The following is a 27,991-nucleotide window of genomic DNA, read 5'->3' as shown; positions in this document are numbered from 1 at the left end:
AAGGAAGGCCCATAGCCAGGGAGACAGGCCAGGGACAGACTGCACTTGCTCCCAGTGTGGAAGGGATTGTCACTCCCGAATCGGCCTTTTCAGCCACACTAGACGCTGTTCCAGAACCACCTTTCAGAGCGCGATACCATAGTCTTTCGAGACTGAAGGTTGCCAACTACATCTGCTTTAGCCCCTGCCCATGTGGTTTTCATCTTCCTCCTTGCTTTTTCAGCTGGTGCAGATGGTTCATCTGCTTTCCTGTTTTTCCAGCCATGACTTTGCTCCCTAGCCCCCACCCATGTGGCGTTCATCTTCCTCCTTGTTTTTTGCAGCTGGTGCAGATTGTTCAGCTGTTTTTTTCCAGCCATGACTTTGCACGTGCACTCCCTGTTTAACCCCTCCCTGGCCCCCGCCCACGTGGTGTTCACCTGCTTTCTCCTTGTTTTCCAGCCTGATTGTGCACGTGTGCCTGTTTATCAAGAAGGTTGTGGAGGTGGGGCGGAAGGAAGCTCCGAGGCTCTGAGCAGGAGGCTCTGAGCAGCACTCTCATTTCAGTTGGGGGAAAAGGGGGGCTCCCCACCAATCCAGGATTTAATCTGGGCTTAGGCAACTGGTGGTTGTTGTGGGTGAATCCTTAAGCATGCCAAAAAGAGTTCAGAAATCAGGGAGGGGGGCAGCCAGGCCCCCCCCCATTAAGGTGCGCTTGCACCTTCCTCCATCTGATGAGGGGGACCAAGAATCTAACCAGAGCCTCAGGGTAAGGGTGGAATTTTTGGAAAGGGCCCTGGCGGAAAGTCGGGGGCAGTTGTCCCTTCAGTGGCTTCCGCTTCTCTGGCGGATCCCCCATCATCCTCTTCTTTTGCTCCTTCCCACGGCGGTGGGCCACAGCATGGGGACAGAACACTCATGCAGTTCATTCTCTCCCAGCTTTTGACCATTACAGGTATGTTGCAAAGACTGCCTGGGAAACCTGTTGTACAGTCAAAGGCTCAAGACTCCAGGATTTCAACTCAAAGGTAGGATGCAGTGGATTAGGATCCCATTAGGTGAGCATGTAAATGCCCAGCCACCTCAGGGCATGCAAGGCCTGCCTTTAAATGAAGGAAGTATAGGATCCATGGAGGAGTCTCTTGGAGCACAGGATATTACCGCACTCACATCCCAAGGGGTAGGAGGGCATGAGGGACTAGCTACCACCGCAGTAGCCATCACACAACCTGGGCTTATATTTCCACAGGGTGAGGGGGCGCAGGGCTCTGCAGCAGAGGCTGCAGTTTGCGCCCAGGTGTGGAAGGACAACAGAGGCCTCCCAAACTTGGTAGCGCAGGATGTTTTGCCTGCCAACTCTGAGGTCAAGTGTGCATGTACATGCACTTCGGCAGCTCAGCCACCACAGCCTGCTGCAGCTCAGCCAGCACCAGCGGGGGATTCAGCTACAGCATTGCAGCTGTCCAGTTTCTTCTCCACCCTTCTTGGGGATCACCTGGCCTTGTCAGTGAAGGAGAAAATCTGGAAAGGGGAGTTTGTGGATATCTTCTCTTTGCTTCATAAGGAACCTGAGACTGCTCTTAGGGTCGAGAAACCCACAAAAGACCCTGATGTTGTGAGGCGCAGAAAAATTGACAAAAATTGGTCAAATTGGTTGGCTGGCTACCTTATATACGCAGGGGTAATGATAGGACGCCACCCTCAGAAGGCCAGGGGTCTTTTCAGGTACTTAGACATCGTCTATAGAGCCTACCTGGGCTTCGGGAACAATGCTTGGTAGTCCTATGACCAGCATTTCCACATTCGGGCAGCACAGGATCCCAAGCTGAGCTGGGAGTTCAAGATGCCGGGGTTATGGCTCCAAATCATGACGCCAGCAAGGTTTTTTAGGGGTGATAGGGTAGACAGTGGGCACATTATAACCCGTAATTCTGGCTCAGTTATAACCTGTAATTATGGCTCAGGCTCAGCTTCCCAGGCCCCGCAAAGGGGCCAGGGGGTTCAACACCCCCGTGTCTGCTGGGAGTTTAACAACTCAGGTTGCTGCTCCAGGAGGGCCTGCAGTTTTGCGCACAGTTGCGGAGTCTGTGGTGCATGCAACCCCAGCTGCAACTGCACAAACACCAGGAACTCTAAAGCAAGTGGGGGCTTCAATAACAGAGGGGGCTCTAGCGACACTGCTGTGGGTAAAGGGTTCTAATCCAATTAAGGTGGGTTGCCTTATCTGTTGGCTGGCCAAATACCCTGATCGGGTAGCCGCCAAGTTTATTGGTGATGGGTTTTCTTTTGGGTTCCATATTCCTTGTTTGTCACCTAGAATTGCAGCTTGGGCCAAATTTGAGATCAGTGGCTGGTTTGGAAGATGTGGTGAGGAGGAAGACAGGTAAGGAGGTTGACACGGGCAGGGTCCTGGGCCCTTTTCATTTACCTCCCTGGCCTCACCTTCGCATCTCTCCTTTGGGTGTAGTGCCCAAGAAAGCACCTGGAGAATATCGGCTGATCCACCACCTCTCATTCCCCAGGGGTGCCTCGGTGAATGATGGTATACCTCGGGAGTTTTGCTCGGTGCAGTACACGTCATTCGGCGAGGTATTGGCCATTCTCAGAGGCTGTGGGGCTCGGGCGCAAATGCGACACTGAGTCTGCATTTCGGCTGCTGCCAGTCGACCCAGATGATTTCCGCCTGCTGCGCTTCGCTTTCGATAACCAATTTTACGTGGACAAATGTCTACCGAAGGGGTTGGGTTCAAGCTGTTTTGCATTTGAACAGGTAGCTACCTTCCTGGAATTGACTTTGCGCAAGAGGACTGGGATTAGGTCAACAGTGCATTACCTTGATGATTATCTCCTGATGGGCCAGCGCAGTCCGGCGACTGTGGGGCTTTGCTAAGAGGATTCATTGCCCTGTGCGGGGAGCTCGGTGTTCCCCTAGCCAATGACAAAACAGAGGGCCCAACCATCTGCCTCACATTCCTGGGTGTGGAGCTTGATACTGTCAAACAGTGCTGCAGGCTCCTTGAGGCCAAACTGGCCTCTGTACGGGAACGGGTGGCAAGGTGCAGGAAGCTAAGAAGATGAAACTACGGGAGCTGCAGGAGCTCTTGGGCCACTTACAGTTTGCATGCCAGGTCATCGCACCAGGGAGGGCTTTTTTGCACAGGTGGTACGATGCCCTTAGAGGGGTTTCTGAGCCCCATCACTGGATCAGAGTGACATCAGCAATGCGGGAAGATACGAGCATGTGGGCTATCTTCCTAAAGGACTTCAATGGGGTGTCATTTTGGCACTCAGCTAAGCTCTCAGAGGCCGAGCTGCAAGTCCACTCAGATGCTGCAGGTAGCACAGGCTTTGGAGTTTATTTTTGCGGAAGATGATATGCTGGCAGATGGCACTCGGACATTACAGCTGATTTTGACCTTTTCAGAGCTTTTTCCCATTGTGGTTGCTGTCCACCTCTAGGGGTTGGAGTTTAAGGACTCCACAGTGCTATTCTGGTGTGATAATCTGGCAGTAGTTCACATTATAAATCGGCAGACCTCCCCGTCCCCAAGAGTCATGCGTTTAGTACACGCCTTTGTACTGCAATGCCTACGTCTTAACATATTATTTGTGGCTAGGCATGTGCCGGGCTTGGCTAATGGGATAGTGGATGCTCTCTCTCATTTCCAGGAGGAGCGTTTTCGCCAGTTGGCACCCTGCGCGAGGGAAGGGCCAGACCCCATGCCCCAGTGGTTGTGGAACCTTGGGTGCGAGAAGTCAGCAGGGCTGTGAATGCCTCCCTGGTCCCAAGCACCTGGGCAAGTTATAAAAGGAGAGTAGGTAAGTTTGAGGGCTTTAGGGCCACTACTGGCCTCCCAGATGTTTGGCCCATCCCCCCGGAGCATGTGATGCAGTTTTTAGTCAGACTCAGGTCAAACAGCAGGGCAAGTAATACACTTGGCGGCTACTTGGCAGCCCTGGCTTTTGAGGCCAAGGTGCGTGGGCTGTCTGACTGCACTGGGGATTTCTGCATTAGGAGAATGTTAACTGGGTGGTCACTTGAGTCCCCTAAGGGAGAGGACAGTAGGCAGCCTATTATGTTTGACCTCCTGGCCTCACTGTGTGAGTCATTCAGTGCAGTCTGTTCCAATGCATTTGAAGCACTGCTGTTTAGGACTGCCGCCCGTGTCCTTTTGGGGGGGGGCCTTCCGCCCGGGTGAGGTTTTGGCACAAAGTAGGTAGGACTCCTCTGAGCATGCCCTATGGGTCACGGATGTACACTGGACCCAGGCTGGCGTGAGGCTGAGGCGGTCGAAGACAGACCAGGTTGGTCATGGACAGTGGGTCCAACTGAATGGGGCATGGAACTCCCCACTTTGCCCGGTGGTAGGGCTGCATGAGTATGTGGCTCAAAGAGGTGTGTTCGATGGGCCACTCTTTGTGCACAGGTGGAAGGAGTACTATTGTGCTGGGAATGGGGCCAACGTAGCGCAGGAGGCATACAAAGTGAGTGGATCCCAAGATGTCAACAATGGTTCCCCAATGGGGCAGAGGAGGTTGGAGCCCCTCACCAGGTTCCAGTTCTTGGCTGTGGTGAGGAAGTGGTTGGATGGCCTTGGCCAGGACTCAGCCAAATTTGGCCTTCATTCATTTAGGATAGGGGCAGCAATGGCTGCTGCTGGCATGGGTTATGATAGTGGGGAGATCAAAAGAAAAGGTAGGTGGAGATCTCGGGCATTTAAGAGCTACGTGCGCCCCAAGGCAGGCGAGTTGTCTTAGTTATCACCTGATTATTCGTGTTTACTTACATTGTTTTGTTTTTCCTTCTTAATTGTTAGGTTTGGGCCTTTCCCTGCCAGCGAGGGCACTGATTTGTGGCCACTCCATTGTCTTCTGGGCTCACAAGCAAGCTTTCAAGAGTGAATTTGGATCCCAGCTGGGGCTGGAAGCACAGCTTTCAGTGCAGTGGGCTACCAGAAGAGGGATGAAACGGGGGCAGTTACTGCCCATGATATATGAGTGTATACAGGGAACTCCTCCTCCCCAGGTGCTTCTCATACACGTTGGCGGTAATGACCTTTGCCTGAGGACGGGGCTGTCCTTAATGTAGCAGGCAGCAGAAGACCTCGCCACACTGAGAAGCTGGATGCCTGGCCTGATCATCATATGGTTGGACCTGCTTCCGCGCCGGGTTTGGAGGTGTACCACAAGCCTGGCTGGAGTTGATAAAGCCAGAAGGTGAATGTGCACCTGGGGAGGAAAGTGTTGGCAGCCGGCGGCCTGGTGCTTCACCACCCAGATATCGTGAGCTCTCTGCCGCACCTTTACAGGGGAGATGGTGTGCAACTCTCAGAGGTCAGGAACCATCTCTTTCTGTCAGACTTGCAACGGGTCCTGCGAGGGCTCTTAGATGGGGTGGGGGGATGTTAAGCGCTAAGCTAGCGCCCCTGCCCCATGTGGCACGATAGTGCGGGAACTGGAGGAGAAATAGGTAACTGGTGTCTACCTTCAGGCAAGCAACAGGCTGGGTTAAGTCCAGTGCTGAGCCCCGAGGCTACCCGGATCAGGGGCAGCGTGGCTTGACCCCGGAATGGAATTGGGATGCTCACCTTCGTGGTTACCCGGCTCAGGGTGGGCAGAACAATTCAGCTGGCTGGACCCTGTTTCCAGGGGTTGGTGATAAAGAACCTGGGGGAGCCTTGGGCGAGCTCAGGTTCAGAGTCAGAGTGGTTTGCCCAAAAGGAGGACTCAGATAGGAACTGTCTCCTCCTAGTTAGGTGCCCGCACTAAATGAGGGTGTATAGTCAGGACCCGTTGCATTGCGCCAACAGCTGCGCAGTCTTGTAATGGAATAAATCATGGCCCTGTCTCAACCAAGTCTTTTGTGTCATGCATGTTTGTGGGGGGATACCTGGGCAAACAAACCTTGTCTCAGTTGGCAAAGAGGAGCTCTCTTCATTGGATGCAAACTGTTCCAAGCATATTCACAACAAATCTGCTACTGAGAAGGGGAAAGAGTGGGCAATCATCTCAGATGTCCACGTCACTTCCTTTCCCTGCAGTAAGCTCCCTGCCTCATGTTCTGCCCAATTAGGAATCTCATACATGCTTGACACTGCAGATGAGCTGATGACAAGTCAAAGACAGGGTGAGATTGAAAGAAATAAAAGCCCTAGGAGAGCTGCAAGAAGCCAAATGTAGGGGCCATTTCCCTGTGCCTTAACTGATAGTACAACAATCACTGGGCTCTGCTAAGCTTATGAGAAAAGCTGATAGGCTCCTCCCTCTCTCTAAGAAAAATATTGACCCTTGCTCATAGGCTAATTACATTTCATTCAAATTTCAGCATGACTTGCATTTAGAACTGGTACACAGGCCAATCTTTGAAAGAGTTTGGTAATGAGAACGTGGCCAGATTTAATCTGTTATTAACTCCAACAACCCAACACCAAGCAGAGAAGACAGAAGATCAAGGTCCACCACTGCCAGCTCCACCTGCTACTACCTCCTTAAGAGTGAGCTATGCTCCTCCACAGTGGCCATATCAACCCTGACAGTCCTATGAGCCATCAATGGAGAAAATAGTGGACTTCAAAAGAAGATTGTGAGTCCTTGGACTACAGGTGAGCCCAAAGGTCATAGTTTGGGAATCCATTTTAACAATCAAATAATTTCTATACTCTGAACTTTAAGTTGTTGCAAATATAGGTGGGGCCTCCGTATCAGTGGATAATCCATTCTTGGACCCCCCCACCCCCCGCAGATGCTGAAATTCATGGATAATCAAATCCGTGATTTTCAGCCCCATAAGCTCTCCGAAGGGGATCAGAGCAGTGCTCCGGTCCTTTTCGGAGGGCTTTCTGAAGTCAGCAGAGGCAGTGTGTGTCTGCCTGCTGCCTCTGTGGGCTTCAGAATGGATGTTTCTGGTTGAAAAACGCAACTTCCGGTTTCCTGAGGGAAACCGGAAGTTGTGTTTTTAATACTATATAGGGCAGTGATGGCTAACCTATGGCACGCGTGCCACGGAGGGCACGCAGAACGTTGTTGGTGGGCACTCGAAGCCATCACCCCAGCTGCCAGGCGCAAGCCTCTGCTCGCCGCCCCTGGAAGGCTCCAGCAGCCAGGGCAAAGGAGGGAGGTGCAAGGCCAAGGGGGGGGGAAGGAACGGACAGCAGGGGGAAGAGCCAGGCCCCTGGGGAGGAGTCACCACCAGCAGCCCAATGGGAGCGCTTCCTCCCTCCCCTGTCTGGGATAATGTGGAAGGCTTGAACGCAACCAGCGTGTCCCGCAGGCTCAGCAAAGCTGCTGCTGCTGCTTGGGGCTTGCTCCAAGGAAAGCGTGGCTGGGATTGCAGCCTCAGAGCCCAATCCTACTGTAGGATTACATGTCTACTCAGAAGTACGTTCACTGTAGTCAGTGGGGCTTACTCCCAGGAAAGTGAGGGTAGGATTGCAGCCCTAGTCAAAAGGGGGTGTGTGTGCTGGTACTTTAAGAGCCCAAGCCCATGCATGTCTACTCAGAAGGAAGTCCCATTAGAGTCATTGGGGCTTGCTCCCAGGAAAGTGTGGCTTGGATTGCAGCCTGAGAGCCCACTCCTATGCATGTCTACTCAGAAGTAAGCGCCATTACAGTGGATGAGGCTTACTCCCAGGAAAGGGTGCCTGAGATTGGAGTTTGCTCCTGTGCGTGTCTCCTGGGAGTAAGCCTCATCCACTCTAATGGGGCTTACTTCTGAGTAAAGAGTGGCTGGGATTGCAGCTTTGGAGCCCACTCCTGTGCATATCTACTCAGAAGTAAGCCCTATTAGAGTCATTGGGGCTTGCTCCCAGGAAAGTGTGGTTTGGATTGCAGCCTGAGAGCCCACTTCTATGCATGTCTACTCAGGAGTAAGCCCCATTACAGTGGATGAGGCTTATTCCCAGGAAAGGGTGCCTGGGATTGGAGCCTGCTCCTGTGCATGTCTACTCAGAAGTAAGCCCCATTAGAGTCAATGAGGCTTACTCCTAGGAAAGAGTGGCTGGGATTGCAGCCTTAGAGCCCACTTCTGTGGGTGGGTCTTTTTTTAAAAATATATTTTCTAGTTTGAGAAAATGAGCAGTGGCAAGGTCTTGCAGCCACCCCCTCCCTGACAATAGTTCTTTTCCCAGCATGTAATTAGTCTCTGGAACTCTTTGCCACAGGAAGCAGTGATGACAACTTGCCTAGATGCCTTTAAGAAGAGGTTGGACGAATTTCTAGAAGAAATGTTCATTAAGGGTTACAAATAATAGTGGGTAAAAATGTTAATGTATGAGTTGTTTTTTTCTAAACTAAAACCTCAATATTCAGGTTAAATTGCCGTGTTGGCACTTTGTGATAAATAAGTGGGTTTTGGGTTGCATTTTCGGCACTCTAAAAGGTTAGCCATCACTGATATAGGGCATTCTGAGGCCAGGGAAGCCCTCAATCATGAAAGTGGAAGTGGCTTCTGATCATTATTTTTACCTATTTGGAGGCTTGGGGAGCTGTGCAGAGGCATCCGCGGGCCTTCCTGCACCCCCCAGTAGCCAGAGCTGGTGGAGGTAAGGGCCAAACACCACCTTCCAACCCCAGCAGCAGCACAATCCTGGGGATTGCGTCACCCTGCAACTACTTACATGGTTCCCAACTCCTCCATAGGAGTTTGGGAACCACTGATATAGAGGAAGGAGAGGGATTTATAAGCATGCTGTCCGAAATATGTCATCACATTTGTATTTCCCACAAAATACTGGCAGTGTCTTGCGAGTATACAACACTGTAGGCTTAGTGATTTTTAATTTACATGGTGAAGCAGATTTGACTGTATATTATGTGAAATATCTATAAAAATAAAGTCTACTATATATATTCAATCTGATATTTAAACCTTCCAAAGTAAAGAAAAGCTAATTTCTCCTGGACAAAGCCATATGTTGCCCTTTAATATAAGCTGTTACATTAAAGCCAACCCAAGTTGTTTCTGAGCAAATTTTTTTAAAAGTGCTGTAAGTTTTTAGTTAGTGTTATAAAATGTTTTTTAAAATGCCAAATCAAGTTTGGAGAGGAAGTCTGAGGTGACTCCACCTGGAAATTTTCAGTCAGCCATGTGTTAAGACAAACTAAAGAATGTTGACTACTAAGTGCCATCAGCTTGCCAACCAGAGGCAAAATACATTATAGCCAATTAATGGCCATGCTGAATTTGATAAAATACAGGGAGGCATATCTGCGGATCTTGTATCTGCAGATTCACTGATCCGCAGATTGGGTCCACACCCCTCCCTCTGAGCAACCCCTCCAAACAGGAGGGGAACGACTTATTCATACATAAATGCCAGAGCTTTATTACTACATCATGCATTGTACTATGCTGCCAAGTCCCAGAAAGGTTCTCTTCCATCTTAGATCACAAATTAACCACCAACATTAGGGTATTTCTGTAACAAGGCAGTTGGACTATTGAAGCAGAGATTTCTTTTCAGTCATCCACTTTTTCATAGTACTAACAACATGAAAATAGGCTGCAATAAGGTCAATAGCAGCCACTGGTCAAAACCAAATAAGTGAAATAAGATTTCCAGCACAATTCCATTTCCTTAGCAGAAGTTACACACATGCACACACACAAACTGTAGTATTACAGAGCTATCAAGCTGCTGCCATTACTAAGACAACATGATCCAGTTCTGCATCGAACAAGTTCAATTGCCAGGAAAGTTCAATTCCAGAATCTTTATTATTGGCGAAGGGGCATGAACATGGAAGACTGCTGCTCAATTCCTATTCTACAGCATTCTGAAACATTTATTTTGCTTAGTCAGCTGTGCAGATTTAATGCCAAAGTCACTGAAGGATACAGCATGAGTACACTGCTTTTACTGTTGTCCACTACAGTCACACTTTGCATAGAGTCCAAATGGCTTAATTTTATTTTATTACTTTTGTACAGAATTTTCCACAAAAAGAGAAAAGGAAATCTCTTTTAAAAATTCAGATCTTCCTTCCACCCCAGACATATTATGCACATCATAAAATGATTCCAGCCAAAAACATGCATTTTCTGGGCTATAAACAATATCCCAAAATACCATCACCATAGCATTCTATTCAAAAAGAGTCAAATTTATAAGCAGCACTATAAATTGGCCAGTCATTCAGACGATGGTGTGAAAGCACCAATAAAGCATTTACTTAGGTGTGGAACATTTCAAAATCTTAAATTGTTATTCTCAAGTCTCTCTCAACTGCATAAAGAACTTAAGGCCTCAGAATTGATGTAAAGTGACATAGGGATAAGGTTGCCATATTGTAGCTCACCAAACCCAACCCAGGGGTCTAATTTGCATATTTTGCCATTATTTGCTAATTATGGAAATAGGGTCACGGGGAGGGGGTTAAGCATCATCAGTGTACTTCAATTTCAAATGTTCCCTCCTAATGCTACTTAGCAGCAAGGGAATGATCCTACAGGCATTTCTTGCACGCTATTGTGTAATATGTATCTACTGTACATGTTATGTATCTATTATGAAGTTCTACTCCATTGTTTGCTATCAAAAACAGACTTGCTAGTTAAAAAAACTGATGTATAGTTGAAACCCCAAAGGCTAAATAAAAACTAAAAGTTGTCTGATAGCACAATCCTATGAATGTCTACTCAGAGCTATGTCCCATTAAGGTTAATGGTATTTAGTCCCAAACTAAGCACTCATAGTCTAAGTCTCATAGGACTGCAACATTACACTATTTCCTGATAGTTCCCTCCAAGTTTAATAAGGTCTACTTCTGTTTACTTTCAAGTTTAATGGGATTTAATGGAAGAAGCAATAGGCAGGATCGTGCCGTAAGGCGAAGGCTAACTCACAGCAAAGGCAGCTATTGTGCAAAATTTATAGAGTTCGGTTTTCTTACTATATTCCTCACTGTGTACAGGTCAGTTCAAACATCTTTAAGTGGAACCTTTATGACCAATGTAGTCAGTTTGCATCTTATACGAGTGTCACATTCCAAGATGAATGTGTAAAGCCAAAATCTCATATAATCAAAACTACCTTAAATCTAAAAGATGCATACCATAGATCAGGACTTTTCAAACTGGGGCATTGCAACGTTCCAGCCTGAGGGCCCTGGCCTCTGCCCCCTTAAGGGACAGGGGCAGCGATGTGACACTCAGGGGGCTTCAGGGGCTTGGCTGTACTTTCCAGAGCCTCGTGCAGCCTCCCAGGGGTGCGGGGAGCCATGTGCAACCATCTGCAGGGCTCCCTGAAGCTTAAGAAGTGAAAGTGGAGTGATCGTGCTCCACAACCGGTTTTGCAGAGGTGGGGTGCAATCGCTCCACTTTGTTTGCTCCACTCCACTTTGTATCACTTTGCGATACATTGTTAACAGTGCAGGTTAGAAGCCAGCTAAGGCTTGTTTAAACATCCCTCAGGGTTGCAGCAAAGGTCAATCTACTAAAATTGCTTCTTCACACTCCATGCCAGACAAAATCTAGCACTCTGATGCATGCAGAAATCTTGCGCTCCATTGATTTACATGCAGACACCACACTTTTAAAAGCCTTAAATACTTTTCTTTAAATCACATTTTAAGGCATGAAATAAGACCTGAACTGCAAAAAGCATAAGTTCCTGTCTTTGATGCTACCTTTCTGGGGGCAAGAGAGGGCAGATAGTACTGACCAAATACAGCTAAGCTAAAATCTTGTATTTCACCACCTTCTGTAGGTTCCTGGGGAGGAAAAACAAACCCAACAGCTTAAAAGGGAACCAGTAATTTCCACCCACAAACAATTTGACTGTCATCTTTTCATAGCTCTATGAACCACACTTGTGAGAGGGAAAGAAAGTAGATCAATGCCACTTCCCTTACATGTAAATTCCAGGTCTGCCTTCCCCCCTTGGTTCAAAAACTGAAAGACAGGAGCAGGTTCTTCTCATTGAATGACCACACAGAATACTACTGGCACATTTCTGCTCATTTAATCAGCTTCTATAAAACTAGTTCTGATCTAAAATTGGTACGGTGGAATAAGAAAGTTAACAACTGTATACCATTATCAAGAAAGATGACAAAGCGTTATTACGTATACAGGTATATGCTCAATATGTATGTCTCTCAGAGCTGATGTATGTTGAATCAACTCAAAGAATGAAGTTACAATTTAAATATATAACCCTCTGAACCAAATTTTAGAACAAGTATAAAAAAGCCTAAGTTTAGAAAGATGTTAGTTTTGAACAGCTTGGTGAATGCTATGCATTGCTTGTTGCTTTTCTAAAAGGTGCCATCTACTATAAGCAACTATTTGCACAGCCATTTAAGAAGAATGTTAAATTCTCCCTTTTTGGATCAATTATGCAATACATCAGTAGTTTTCCTAGCTAAGGCAATGTGAACAGCAAACATGTTCTTTAAAGCTCTATTAAAAATTCCCAAGGCCAAAATGGAGATTTCATAACAATATACTACAGAAAGCACAATTACTCACAGATCTTATCTTCGAGATAATTCCTCAACCAAACTGCTTTTGCAAAAGCAGACAGATGTTTTGCTGCTTTTGCAGGATTAGATAGGTGATTTTATCTTCTATTATGACAGGTGCTCTGCTACGATAGGTCCTGATCCGGGAAGAGTCCTTCATGCTGAAGCCTCTTCACTGGCTTTCTTCATATGCAGCTTGTTTTCAGCATATATCTAGGCCTGAGGTACTCAATCTCTGTGTCCTGCCTCCCTAGTGAGGCGTGGCTAGCCTCCAGGGGCATCACCAGGCATCTCTGGGAGAGAGGTGGCCAGCAGCTGCTCTGCTGCTGAGCTCGGCTCAGCTGCACTGGCTGCCTCCTGACTTGCTGCTTTTCCGAGGCTGAGAACAAGGTGGGTGGGGCAGCGTGAAACATGGTGGGGAGAGGTGGGAGAGAAGGATGGCTGGGCAGGCAGAGGTGCTGCATCTCATCATGGAGCTCTTTCCATGTGCCACCTCGCCCCAAGGACTACATTTCCCAGTGTGCCCCTTGCCCTGGGCATCCTGGGATTGGTCAAGGCTGGAGGAGAGAAGAGTGCAGAGGTGCTGCATCTCATCAGCTTAGGGCATGCTCCTGGCAGGCTTTAAAGTAAATACAGGCAGTGAGCGCTTTCCTCTGCTGGGGAAGGAAGGAACCAGCCTGCTCCTAGTGGGGGGGGGGGGTATCCAAATGCCCCAGCCTGCATCCCTCTGTCTTGCCTGGTGGGAACAGGGGTGGCATCTGCATGTTGGGTGTATGTGTGTGAGCAGCCCCCATCTACTTGGGGTGAGCTGTAATCTTGCTGTATGTGGCTGCAATCCTTTCCACACTTTCCCAGGAGTAAGCCCCATTGACTCAAATGGGACTTACTTTTGAGTAGACCTACATAGGCTTGGGGTCTGTGTCAACTTAACCCAGGATCTTCATCTTTCGCTTCCCCCCCTTCAAAAAAGAAAAAAGCCACTCTTGATGGCTTTGTCTCCAAAAATTGGTTAAAAATAAAAATCCCCATTCCTATTTAGCCATTCCCCTTTTTCCTCCTGCCTCCTTTTGGGGGGGGGGTACTCTGCTGGCTGCTATTGTAAGACAAAAGGCACAATTCTAGCTAGGTCTACTCAGAAGTAACAATAACAGTACGAGGTGTGTCTGGATAGTAATGAGAATGAAGTTCCTACGCTCAAGGACTCTGTGAAGCTGGCCAAGGTCATTTGAGGTGGGGTGCCAGGTATATATTAGAACACTGATCAGGTGCATTCCAGCTCTGTCAGAGTCGAGACATTCTTTTTTGTGACACCCTGTTCAAATGCCTCGTAATAAGAAAAATGCAAGTGAGTTTGGAACAGAAGTAGACAATAAAATTTTGTGTGAAATTGGGTAAAAGTGCATCAGGAACTTTGGAAATGGTGAGGAAAGCTTATGGAGAAGCTGAGCTATCATCTGCACAAGTTCTTGGTCACTTGAGACAAAGAGTTTTTCGAGTATGTCCTGAGATCGGCTCAACTTGGATCCTTCATCACGACAACAGACTGAGTCACAGTGCTTTGTCAGAGAATTTTTGGCTGAAAAACACATCATGGGGCTTCCCCATCAATCCTAAAACCCCGACTTGGCTCCTTATGACTTTTTCATATTCCCAGAGATGAAGGATGGTTTGAAAGGACACCATTTCAGTAATGTGGATAATGTCCAAAGAGCCACTATGCAGGCTCTGAACACCACCCCACTTGAAGACTTCCAGGGATGGTATGAAGAATGGAAAAATTGCTGGGAGTGTTGTGTACACTCACAAGGTGCATACTTTGAAGGAGATAATGTTCAGTTGTAAAAATTTTTCAACAAAAGTATTTTTGAAATATCATTCTCATTACACTATATCCTAAGCCCCTTCGGAAAATGCATGTCCAGACACCAGAAAAATGCTACACAAACTACAGAGCTGATGTAAAGTAGGAATATCCCCACAAGGAACTCTGGGGGAAGGAAAAACAGGAGAACATTAGAGACAGGAGGACATTAGGAGGAGTGGCAGGAGGTGTTGTGCTCTGGATGCTGAACTGTCTCCTTGTCTGAAAACGTTAAGTGGGATCAGGTGCTTGGATGGGAGACTGAGGCTGCTGGCATATCTGTGTGGAAGAGTGGAGTGTGGAGGAGTCAGTTCGCAAAAAAAAAGAAAAATATATGGATAATATCCTCGAGAAGCTGAAGCATGGTTGCAACTGCATACAGGAGCTTGGAAACTGCAAGTCAGCAGACAGGATAACAATTACACTACGAAGGCAAACACCTGCAGGTTTTATGAAATTATCTCATGGAATAACACTTGTAAAACTCTCATTGAAAAAGGGTTTATGTTCAGCCTGTCTATGTAAACCCTCTTGAGTTAACTAAGAAAAGTGGTACAGATGAGCATTGCTTAGCAACATTCCAACCAGTGACAGCTGCTGCTGGTCCCTGTTCAACCCCCAGCCTCTGAAGATAAAGGGAGTCATGTTCCCCTCGCCTCCAAAGGCTTTTATTAGCCTTGCAGAGGCAGCACACATCCACACACTGCTTTTACAAGGTTCAGACCAGCTGTTTCAGGTGAAAACACATGACTTTTGGTTTCCTGGAAAAACGGAAGTCATGTGTTTTCGTCCAAAACAGGCATTCTGAGCCTTGTATTAGCAGCGTGCAATAAATACATAATTGCCATAAACAAAGCAAAAAGTTACACCTCCTTCCACCCACTCACCCCCCCCCCCAGCTTCCTTTCCTACCATGGAGTTTAGGATACAGGCTACATTTGACAATTAATCACACCGCACCAACCCAAGGACCAAAGCCTCCTGCCACAAACCTCAGACAATCAGACGTGCGCCACAGGGTTATACTTCTCTGATATCTTAAAGGGCACTATGCGAGAGCACTTTGTACAAACAACCTCTTGTTCCTCACAACATGTACAGCCAGGTATCTGGTTAACTCTTGTCTTTTCAGAATTCTTATTGCAGATATTCTGTCCCAGGAGGTTTCCATGCACAAAAATGCAACTGGAACCTCCACCTCACCACTCCAACAGGGGCAGGGCAGTGCTCTCCACACAGGGGAGAGAGGGAATCCCAAGCCACTATCAATTGATGCTACATGTCCCATTCATGTCTACCCTTCCTCATTCTGACCCTCCAAGATTATCAAATGTGCCCCCACTATTAACTGTATGGCCTAACCATCCCTTCCTTTTCCAAGAGCAAGGAGTGTCTACTTTTTTTTGGTGAATGCCAGGGACCCAAACCATTGCTACTGCTAAGAAAACATTCATCAGAACCATGTCTGTGGCACCCAGAGAGGGGCCGCTGCTGGTGTTGGGCCAGTCAGTGCTGACCCTCAGTGCCGTATGGAGAGCCAACCAGTACCCCAGCAGGGCCAACCAGTGGCAAGTAGTTTTGGGGCAGGGGGAGGAACTGTGGTGGGACCAGAGGAGCTCTGCCAGAAGGGCAGACACTGAATCTCTTATGTCTGTGCCGGCAAAATAGTCAGGGCAGACTTGAGAAGCTCCATTGTGGGGTGTGGGGCTTTCGCCAGAGGAAGTGGAAGAAAGTTCCCTTCCCCCGAGACCTCCGGTGATGCCACTGGATGCAGTGGTAGCCGTTTGGTGCCATGGCACCTGGCGGAGTCGCCAGCTTTAGGACTGGGCTGTTATTCCTCCAGATCAGGCTTCTGCGGCTTTGCAAATTCTATGGCAGGCAGTGATCCAGTTGATACAGCCAGATTTCACTGGCGCTTACTTGGCTATCTGTTAGGTAACGTGCAATGGCACATCAGCCCCACTTGTTTTTTTCTTTCAGATGCTGCAATAACACTTATACCATTCAATACAAACCTTGACACTTCTTGTTACAAACCTGCCTGACAGGTACCAGCACAACAATTGGCTCATGAAGTGTTCTCGCCAATAGGTCCATGCACTATAGCCTCCAACCAGGTTTACCTACTTGCATGAACCCATTTCACCTGGCTGCTAACCTGTGTCTTCGTACAGTGAGCTACCAGTGCTCTGCTTTGTCTCAATGCTATTGAAGCTCCCTTTGCAAATTGTTCCATTCCCTCCCCTGACATAAGGGCTTCTTCCTACTGGTGGTTGTCCCCATATGAACTCACACCCTTGCCATGGAGAGATTTGTGTCATGTGACTGCCCTCATCCAAAGGATATATCTTTCTACCCTTGATCTTCTTAAAAAGGTATTCCTTGGGTGTGTGTGTGATGAGGGGACTAGAACCCTGGGTGCAGGGGTATCTAGCAGTTCTTTGCTTTTGCCCCTTTGCTGCTTTTGACAGGAATCACTGGTATGGTAACTCCTTCAGGAGGTGGAGGTGCTGTGGCAGTCTTGGGCTTGTTTTGTAGAGGTTGCAGTGTCATTGGGTCATTTCCGCATGCTTAAGTATAGTCCTTGTTGCTTATTCCTATTGGCTAGGACAGAGTGCCCCCACAACACTGGCCTCTCATTGGCCTTGCACCTGCTCCAGTCCCTTGCTCAGTTCACCCTGGCCACCGGTTTTGGGGCTGACTGGACACAGTGAGTGACTCTTTGGACTTCACACAGATGAATACAAATATCAGGATGCCACTTCATGGATGACAGGCTGTTTCGGTGTTCCCATGATTGCTGGGATGAGTTACTAGGAAGGGCTGTGACAGCCCAGGCTTGGCATTTGGCCCTTGTTGTGCCAGCGACGGTGTTCTATTGGCCTAACATTGCCAGGCTTAGGATATGACAGTTGTCACACATGCGTCCTTGAACCATCAGCGCAGCAACCAAATACATTTGGGCCATAGGAGCAACTCTAAATACAGACCTATGAATACAATTACTACTGGTTATTTAACTACTGAATGGAAAGTGTTGCTCAAATGATCAAGTATCTAATTTAAAAGAAAAGCAGTAGAGTGATTACAGGTATCTATGCTGTAATATCTAAATTTCAAAAGTAGATGACCTGAAAGATCATCTATGCATAAAGGGGAGAAAAAACTAAGTTCATTGAATGCTACTAGAAAGGTATTAGTTACATCCTTGGGCCTCTTCACACTGCAGTGTAAAATATGAAAAGTACAAAGACATTTGCAAACATCTACCATTCAGTTCAATTCATGAGGAAGCTGTGATTAAGCTGTGAGCTTGCAATTCTAGTAAACCAGACTTTATTCTGGCATCATACCAGAAATGGCTCCTAGGACAAGGTGGATATGCAGTCCTTTTACAGCTTATTTTAAGTAATACATAAACCCAGAAATACCTATGACAGCTTAATGATTAAGAGGTGGAAATGCACACAATCATGTTACATACAACACTAGATAGATGCATATAGGCATGAAAAGCATGTTTTTGTTTAAAAGTGACACAATGCAGCACTGCCTCCAAAACGTGTCATCTGTTTGTTCTTTAAAAAAAGAAGATGAACACCTTCAGCAAGAGGGCAAAGCCCGAGACCTGCTACCATCACTAAAGAAAAATGGTTATTTTTGCCTTTGTTCACTGGAAACAATTTTGACCTGAGGTAAGCAGAGTTTACAAGGAAATAAATGCTTCCTACTCTATTTGTGTGCGCTTGAGTAATTCTTTGACACACTGTACCATTCTCAAGAGGCAAGCTGCTTTTGGTAAATTATAACGTACACAAAAGACACCACTGGTTGGTTTCTACCAATGTTGCAGATATCAACACAACGGGCACACCCCCTGAAGCCTTGTAGACATCTCAAATTTGATAGGCAACACTACATACTAGGTGAAAAATGTGTTGGAAGTGGTCTTCTTCCTGAATTCAAGTGATGGCCCCTTCACACAATTCTAAAAAAAAAAAAAAATTCCATTTGCAAAGTTCCAAATTGGGGGCCACCTGTTCGTTATGCATACTTAAATCTAAAACAGTGTCTACAGGAGACCAGTATTCATTATAAACCATAAATTGTCAGTAGCAGCTAATACACAAATGTATCTTTCTCCTACTATATTTTTTGGAGGCCACCAATACCCTCCGTCTACCAAAGTTAGTTATTCTCAACTGGTAGAACAATTTAAAAGAAGAGGGCGTTTCAGTATTTTCTTTTGCCATCAATAAGTATTGAGAATATGCATCACTGAACTACATTCTATACATTCCACAAAAGTGTGAATAATATGTCTCCAATGACATGGTAACAAAAGATTTAAAAGGCATGAATTATGCATTTTAAAAGCAGCCTCTGATTTGTCAGTATCCTTTCTGAAGAGAAAGAGTTAAAGAGTTCCTTTTATTCTTAAAGGACCTTTATCCCACTCACTGGTGCCATGTTTTATTTAAAACATACTCTCTCTCAGTAACCACTTGTTCTAATTGGCAAGGCAAGGCAAGGTCCCAAAAGCACACAGCTCGTTACATTCAGTTTGGATTACAAAAACACGATGAAACAAACTGCATCGAAATGTACAAATTAACGGCTCTGGAGTGCACGACACGGACGTGGAATTAGATTGTGATATGGAACCAACTCCCCAGGGAAGCTGGGGAACAAATCACTAGTGTCTTTATAAACTATACAAGGTTTCCAAATGAGCTTACACACAAAACAGAGGACAGGCTTTTCTGTAATTCAACCAAATTGCTAAGCATGGTCAGAAAAGAAGATTCCTTCCTTCCCACTCTTGTATACATGGAGCAGAGAACAAATCCTACAAATAAGTTTGTGTATGCACAGGCACATAAATGTGCATACACCCTCACACATGTGCATAACATTAAGCTAGTAATACTGACCAACCCATAAATCCCTTCTGCCTTCATGTTGACAATGTGAGAAAGTCTCTTCAGAATTCAGACATATTCTAAACACTTTTAATCATCTGAGAACACAAACACAAGGGACTAGATTAAAGCTGATGTTTCAGCAGGCCACATGAAGAACAAGGTTAATGAGACAGTAGTTAGATGAACACAATATTAATGCTGCAGAAAGTATGAGAGACTATTACAGAGTCACAACACAAAGCAGACATGTTGCATTTTGCCAAACAGGAAAACGTACTCTGTCACACAAATCCCTTTGCTTTTGTTTTCCAAATGCCTTTAGTGAAATTTGTCAGGCAGTTACAGAACTAGCACGGAAGCACTGCAGACACCAGCCCATAAGCCGATCTCACAGATAAGTCGAGGACAGGTTTAGAATCCCAAATCATGGAATTTTCTATGACCCTCCGACAAGTCGGGGGTTAAGGGGGATCTGACTATAATTTTGTCTGATTTTACCTGAGGCCAGATCCTGAAAAATAACCTTCCAGTAATTGTTACCTAAAAACTGTACAGTTTCTAATTTATTAAAAATACAATAGAAGATCAAAAGATGCATTTTTGTTCATTAACTTTTAAAATTCTAGTCTTCACAACATTTGCGTAAACACTGTCAGAGTAAGTGCCTGTAAACAACATAACAGTAGAACCATCAGTCAAATCCTTCTTTAAGGTGCCTGGTGTGTGAAGCCAGAGGCTCTACATACAACATGCAACATAAAACATGTAATTGGGAGTGTGCAGTTCAGTTCACAGCAGGGAGACAAGCAACAAGCTGCGCAAAGTTGCCACCCTCTTTACTCAGAAGCAGACCCAATGTTTTCCATGGGTTTTATTCTTAAGTAACGGTGCATTGCAGCCTGGGACCTTGTTTCAGATGGAAAGGAGGATCCCATCCTGGGGTTTTAAAAACCAGACCCCTAAACTTGGGGTGCGTGCATGCGTGCGTGTGTGTGTGTGAGAGAGAAAGAAATTCTTTGCAAATGACTTGTCAGGAATGTTCTGAGGTAGCAGTAAAAGAAGAAAAGGAGGCATTTCCCTTCTCCAAACTGGAAGGGAGACAAAGGGGCTTCTGGGAATTCTGGGGAAGCTTTGTGGGAGTATGTGCTGCACATCCATAGCAGCAGCCCATACAGACTACAGTTCCCAGAAGTGCCTTAACTTCTCTTCCTGACTGGAGAAGAGGCTACAATGGCTGCCTCTGAATACTATAATTACTGGTAAAAATTCTCCTTTTTCTCCACCTGCTTCCCGCTTCTCAGCCCATTTCCACCCACTTCACCAGATAGCCACTGAGCTTCCATAAGGTTCCCAGAAGTTCCCAGAGGACTCTGCCTCATCCACTGCATTGATCCGGGTATAAGTCGACCCAGGATCCCAGGCTCCATTTTTAGGCATAAATTTTTTGACCTATAGGCGAGTATATACAGTAACCAGGACAGAGCTCCTTCATAATAACCAGAATTCAGTCCTTTAAATGGCTAGTACCCAAGTGGCAGAAACATGGAACCAATTATGTGTAGCCATGATCCAATTGCCTATTTCATCCTCAAACTTGAAATACAAACACTTACCACACACTTTTTCATTCTCCATTCTCATTACTTAATTGAAATTCTAAAATGAAACATTCTGAATTAATTGCTGCCTCTTTAAAGTAAACATTCTAGGTGATTTTAGAGACCTACATATATTATGGGAATACTGCAAAGATGGGTATCAGCTTTACTAACAGTTGTTTAAAGCAATAGTTACAGACACTTACAAACAGCTTATGAATGGATTTGGTCAGGGTTGAAACAGACACAGCTGTAAAGAATCAGCAAATCAAAAAAGGGAAGCTGCTTGGAGATGAGGTGAGCAGCTCAATAACTTTGAAAATGGCAACCCCTTGTTGTGACAATGTGAAAAACCACTGGATAAAATGGAAAATCAGGTGATTTCTAGGGCATAAGGGAGGGAGAGGATAAAGGAAGCAGTCAGCGTGGGCAAGGTTGATTGGGCACAGGAAGAGCTGAGATAATGCAAGGTGCAGGGACACATTAATACTATAGTAAGAGAAAAAGTAGGCCCTGAATGGAGGCAACACGAATAACAGCAAAAGCCTTGGTGTGTCAAGGAGGAGGACTGGGCAGTAATGCGGCAGCCAGAGATCATTTCCCTGGCCTGTAGAGGCTGGCAGGCCCTCTGCCCAGAGCATGAGCCATGCAGGGCCTGTTGTGTCAAACTGGGAAGTCGCACTTTCCTCCTGGTGTAGAGGCCAGGCCTAATGAGTGTTTGAGTGTGGTTGTGTTTGCATTTAAATAGCACTTGAGAGGGACTTGGGAGAACTGAGACTTGTGTCTCAGCTGGTTGTTCATCATGAGGGCCAGGTAAGAATTTTTTTCTGTCATCCGAGTGGGTTGTGGATGGCAGTTTTTTTGCCTAACCCAGACTGACAAGGGAGGGAAGGTATATTAAAAATGCATTAAAAATTGGCCACTTGTGTTTAATATAGTGGCCCAAGTTAAACCCAAGTGCAGTCTGGTGTCTTTGTTGCGGGGTGTGAGGGTAAATAGAATGCCAGATGCAGGGGATTGGCAGCGAGATGCAAGTATTTTGGGGGCTTGTGTGCTCCCGGAGGCATCTGGTGATCCGCTGTGAGATACAGGAAGATGGACTAGATGGACCTTTGGCATGATCCAGCAGGGCTCTTCTGATGAACAGAACAAAACACAGACACCTTTTACCACTTGCCAAGTTGGAAAGGAGGGAGGAGATGGTTAAAGCTGAGTTTGATCAAGGCCCCCTACCATTGCCATCTACTCATTAAAAAGCAAACAGAAAAATTTAGTCTCAATCTTATATTATGGTTAATGGACTAAAGATTAAGAAAAAGGAAACATGCTTATGATGGCACACTTCTGTGCTGTAATTGTTTTAGCCCAGTGGATACTCAAGAGTTGTGCTTTTGCCCGAACTACAATGGCTCTCCGAGTTACAGATAGCTGCATTTGGGCTTTTGTGCAGGCATACTATATCCTTCAGTGTATTTTGCACAGACACAATAGCCAGATGTTTCAACTTAAGTACAGACTCCTGGAACCTAACCTGTACTTTAGTAGGGGACATTGTGTATTCTAAAAATTGTAAACCCACATTAAATCAGCTCAATATAAAATGGATAGGAACACAAAGTTCTGCCAGTTTCACAAAGCTAGTCAGAGAATGACTTCAGTAACAGCCTTGCACCAGACACTCAACAGACTACAGCTACAAAGGCAAGCCTGAATGCTGTTAAAATACATCAAAAAGCTCTGGCTAATGGAGAAACACAAATTGAGGTGCCAACTTCTATCAGGCTCTAATGCAAGAGGAATTGTACTGCAATCCTCCTATACACAAGACAATGTTCTTGAATGGAGAGCTCAGCTCAGAACCAACCCTTTCACTGAATGCTAGCACATCACGCTCAGCTTTTGTGCACCTGGACATTTCTTGCTGCTGACAATATGCTACTAAGTCTCCAATATATAAATAGAAGCACTGGAATAGTCAAATATAATTATCACTATTACAATTGGGGAAGTTAAAGCAAATTCTGCTACATCTGCATTCCACAGTATTATCATTGTTAGGAGTTTAAACAAGCTCTGCAGTGGACAGCAGAGTAAGAAACACTGCTTTATAAGGGTGTGCGTGTGCACACGCACAAGATTTTATAGACACACACACCCCTATACCAACACTATATAGTTGTAGGACCTATATATATACTATAATTCTAGGACCAAGACATCATACATGCAGGTCTAATGATAGCGCAACATCAACTCCACAATACTGCTGTATTTGCTTCAGACAGCTCTACTCAAAACCAATGGAATACAGATATCTTCCTGTATCCATGGATCCAGTATCCACAGTTTCACCTATCTGCAGTTCGGGGGGGGGGCACTCTATACCTTCGTTTTTCTTTCGTACTAGTAGAAGCATGCATGCTTCTTCCTTAAAAACAGCTTCTTAATTCCTGTAAAGTTTTGCTGTGTTCTCCCTTTAGTGTGCAGGCTACATCCTGCATGTAATTAAAAAGTGTTCCACTTTTAAAGAAGAAACATGCATGCTTCCACCAGTATGAAAGAAAAATGAAGGTAATTGGTGGGGGATAGTAGAGTATAACTCTTCATACAGGGTTCCCCTATATCCGTGGTTTCCGTATCTGTGGGGGGGGGCAGGGGGGCAGAATGAAACCCTCACAGATATGAGGGAACACCTGCATATTAAGTACTATATAGTTCTAGACAAGGTGCACTGTAAACTGAAAATTTATTCAGGGAGTCAGCTGAGAACAAAGGACGGAAAGCATTCAGCACTTGCATTACAGTCAAAAATGATGCCTTTGGCAACTTAAATGAGTGAATTTGATAAGCCCATAAAGTGACATGTCAAGTCCTTCAAACCAGGCGCAGAGAGAAGTGAAGCGCTAATCTGATGTATAATGATTGGGCACTAAAACAGATTTTATGGTTTTTATAAACCTGTACTGAAGATAAAACCAAGACAACTTTGATTTAAGTAAAGCTAAAGGAAAGATTCCATTTAGCACATAGAATTCTATTCTATTTTCTTGTTACAAACTTATATAAACTAATATCAAACTGAAGTAAAAATATTCTGAAATAAATGAATATTTATTCATTGAATAATAATATTTATTTGCTGTTAGCTCCACTTTCTACAATAATGATTTATAATGCTTTATAATATATTTATAAATATTGTTAATTATGTTTGATACCATTTTAACTTGTCAAAAAAACATTTTTCAATACCACCAAAAGCAAAAATCAGTTACATTCTTTAGTCTTGTTATTTTACAGCAGACTGCATAACTGAAACCACATTTAGATTATGTGACAGTATGGATGAAATCTGGTTAAGTGTGGTCCACTGAATGAGGTATGGGACTTTAGCGTTATCTCTACTCAGCATGGACTCATCTGAAAGACCTTGCACAATCTCCAAACTTTTATCCTGTCCATTTATTACAGGTAGAGCCTGTTTGTTCACAGATTTTATATCTGTAGATCCCCTGGACCCGCGCTGAGCCAGACTCGGCCCCACCCGAACACTGAAGACAACCAGAGCATAGAGGGCTTTCTAAAGCCCACAGGGGCTGCGGGCAAACACAAGTGGCCTCTGTGGGCTTCGGAAAGCCCTCCAGAGGTGAACAGAGCAGAGCTCTCGTCACCTTCAGAGACTTTAAAGGGGCTGAAACCACAGATTTCAGTATCTGCAGTTTTCAGTACCCGCGGGGTCTGAGAACGAATCCCTTGCAGGTACTGAGGCCCCACCTGTAATTGTCACATTTTAAGTATCACATTTGCTATTGAGAATGCCACCAGCCTCTGTTGAAAATCTCCTCTGACTGTAATGTATAACTAGCTTTATCTGGCTTGCAAATAAAGCACATACCAAAGGTGAAGTACTTCAATCAGTTTAATTATCTATAACATTAAAAATGACCTATGAATATAGAAAAATACTGCATGGAATCCACTCTTGTGATCTGGAAATAGTTTGACAAGGTTAACCTAATCCTTTGTCTTCTTTCCACCTGCAGAGGTTTACTTTCTCTTCTCAGTCCTTTAGACTATTTGGATGGGAGAGGAAGGGATCATCTCTCAGGTGCCTGTCACTATTGCTGCTCACAGTCTCATAAGCAGCTGGGCTAATGATTCCAAAAGAGGTGAACTAAAGACAAGGGGTAACATTCCCATGGGCTTCTTAGATCAGAAATGGATTGAAAGATGATCTAAAAGCAATCCTGACTGTTCTTGCTTGCTCTCTCCCAAACCTCTTGCAAGCTACTTAGAGCACTCTCCCAGTTGCTGCTTAGAATGTCCCTCACTTTTTTTTTTAATCTTCTGTGCAGCCTTGCACATCTGAGTTATGGGCAAGGTTAGTGGCCCAGACAAAGACAAAAGAAGTTGCTGGGAGCACCATCACTCAAGACCTGACTGACAGCAGCAAGGTAATAGCAGCTTTTGATCTCATATTCCGTTCCCAGAGAAGGAAGCAGAGGTCCACAATTCTTCCCACACACACACACACACTCACTTCTTCGCACCTTTTGCCTCCCTCAGAGGGCGTGGAACAATTTGTATAGATCACATACTCACTCTGACAGATACTACCTTATAACCTTTCCTCTGGTTTCCCCAATATTAGTGGTTATGGATTTAGCTTCCCTAAGCTACAGGCTACTCATTCTATATTCTTTGCTTCTTTCTTCCCCTCCTCAAAAAACCCTCCCTCCCTCCCCCCCCATTAATATTTTTTGCTTTGCTGTAGCATTCAATGCACCTTATCATTTTCAGTTATTGTTAAGCCTCATTCGCAAGGTCGTAGTCTGGGGGAGTATTAATCTGGGAGTCAAAAGTAGAGTTAGTGAAAGTCCCCTAAGCCCAATGGGCTTATGCAGCAAGTATGCACAGGACAAGGCTGCATGTGCGGCCACCAGTGCTTAGACTCCTTCAGACGGCCTTATTTGCATTACACCCAGCCCAGTATTCCCATGGCATCCTCACTGGGCTCCCAGTCCCCTGGGGAAGTAGGCCTGGCTGTACCTCAGTCAAACACAGTGGGTGAGGTTAGCCATTGGTGCAAACAGCACAGGAGTAGGTGGCAACAAGGGCAGGGGTGGGATCAACAGTGGGTTCCTAGCCTCATACTTTATTTATTGGGATCATGGCACGGAAAAGGTTGAAGACCACTGCTGTAAAGCAAGACTACATATTAACCTGAAGATTGCAATTGATTGAAACTACAACTTATTAGAAGCAAAACCGATGACAGAAAAACTTAAGAGGACTGAGAATTAGATTTACTGCCCAAACTGAAGGTATATCAATAGCAATACTCTGATCTAAAGCTACAGAAAGAGATGCAAAATAGTCATAGTATTTCTCCCTTCCTTTGCAGCAAGCCAAAACACAATCACTTGGAAACATGTCCCACTGAATTCAATGGAACTTGCTTCCAAGTAAAGTAACACTGCACACATTTCAAACTAGAAACATGTTATATGAATCTCAAAGGTTACTCTTATGGTAAGAAAATATGCCAATTCAAGAAGTAATATTTTTAAATCACTTGGTTTCTACCATTTTCAACAGGTTATACAGGCTGCTAAGCAACATCTGATCCACTTACTTACTTGAAACATGCCATTTCACACCATCTTCCTGAACACTCCACCCTTTGTCATAAACCAAAAATACATAGTCCATACCCATAGTTTCTAGGATTATTTCAGGGAAGAAAATGCTGTCACTGCGAGACCCATCAAATCATAATAATTTTAAAATATTGGAAAAATGTAGGTACTACCATCTGTGTGTATGGTGCTTCAAAGAGTCAGATTTACTTAGAAGGAATGAGATTCTAAATAACTTAAATAAAATGATTCTGTTACATTAAAACCACCACCTATGAACTTGAGAGTTGACTTTGCAGGTGATACATTTACAACCTATAAGATTTGGGCCAAGGCAGTCAGATTCTGCAAAGAACATTGACGGGAGACCTGAATCTTAAAAAAAATGTCAAATACTTTTGTCATTTACTAACCTTTTTCATTGTGTGGATTTCTTTTTTCTAAAAAAGAGAAAGAGAAAGTGAACATCAGAGAGCTTAGATTTTCCATCATCCATTCATTTTGTAATATTCCAATTTAAAATAAACATAAAGAAAGGTCTTACAACTTAAATACACATTTTAGAATGTTCCAATTTGTGACAAATCAAGATCATGGTTTCTTTAACCTTTTGCATGATATTAAAGTTCAATTTTTAAAGATCAACCTTTTTCTTATTTAAAAAGTGGTCTGGCAAAAATCCCAGAATGCTCCATTATCTAAACTTTTATTCAGGTCTCAGGAGGCAGAAAGCCAGTCATCATACCATTAGGAGATTCCCAACAACTAGCATAGGAGTTACATTTTTATTATAACATGGCGAACTATAACAAGGCCAAGTTATATTTTTATTTCACATTTACCCAGAGCTTCTTGACAGCAAACTATATACTTGCAGTCTGACAAATTATCTCTTCATCACAGAGACACTCAAAATTGACTACCTGGGGTATTCCAATTTTTCACTGAAAGAGGTTTTTCATTGTGTAATCCTATACAGATGAAATTACTGAATGACAGTACATTTTAATAGCAAGCATTCTTTCCTTACACTGAAAAGAAGCTAACTATAGGACAATAAGGTTATTTAATAAAAATACATATTTACTTATAAACAGAGAAAGTAAGAAGTATTCACCAGAGAGACATGCTGTATATACATATGAGCTCCTTGAATAAATCTTCAGAGTGTGCGATCCCAGATGTGTCAGACTAGAGCAGCAGTTTTCAAACTCTCATGGAGAGTTTGCATTGCTGTAAGTCTTTACAGGGGCAGGCAGCAGGAGCAGGGTGGGGCGTGATCGCTAGGATCACTTCACTCAGGGGGACTGCAGGGACTGGGATGAATTCACCAGTCCCTGCAGCAGCCGTCCTGGGGTGCGGGGAACCCTGCGTGAGCGTCCACAGGGCTCCCCAGCTTGCAGAAAGCGAAAGTGGAGCAACTTTGCTCCACTTCCGTAAAACCGGAAGTTGAGTACGATCACTTTCACTTCTGGCGAGCTAGGAAGCCCTGCAGATGCTTGCTCAAGGTTCCCCACATTCCCTGCC

The 27,991-nt window shown here is 45.0% G+C and overlaps 1 protein-coding gene across 2 annotated transcripts in view; it reads right to left on the bottom strand.

The window, feature by feature from the left end:
• The window catches only part of ZFAND3 (zinc finger AN1-type containing 3), a 184,721-nt gene that overhangs the window by 104,476 nt on the left and 52,254 nt on the right, over nucleotides 1-27,991 (bottom strand). For both annotated transcript variants that reach the window (XM_066618640.1, XM_066618639.1), the window contains exon 3: nucleotides 26,878-26,904. In XM_066618640.1, the coding sequence (XP_066474737.1) occupies nucleotides 26,878-26,904 (27 nt within the window). The remainder of the gene's footprint in view (nucleotides 1-26,877; nucleotides 26,905-27,991) is intronic.

Source organism: Tiliqua scincoides, chromosome 1 (genome assembly GCF_035046505.1).
Source record: "Tiliqua scincoides isolate rTilSci1 chromosome 1, rTilSci1.hap2, whole genome shotgun sequence".
Taxonomy (NCBI): Eukaryota; Metazoa; Chordata; class Lepidosauria; order Squamata; family Scincidae; genus Tiliqua; species Tiliqua scincoides.
Note: the sequence above shows the minus strand (reverse complement) of the source record. Positions and strands in the feature narration are given on the sequence as shown.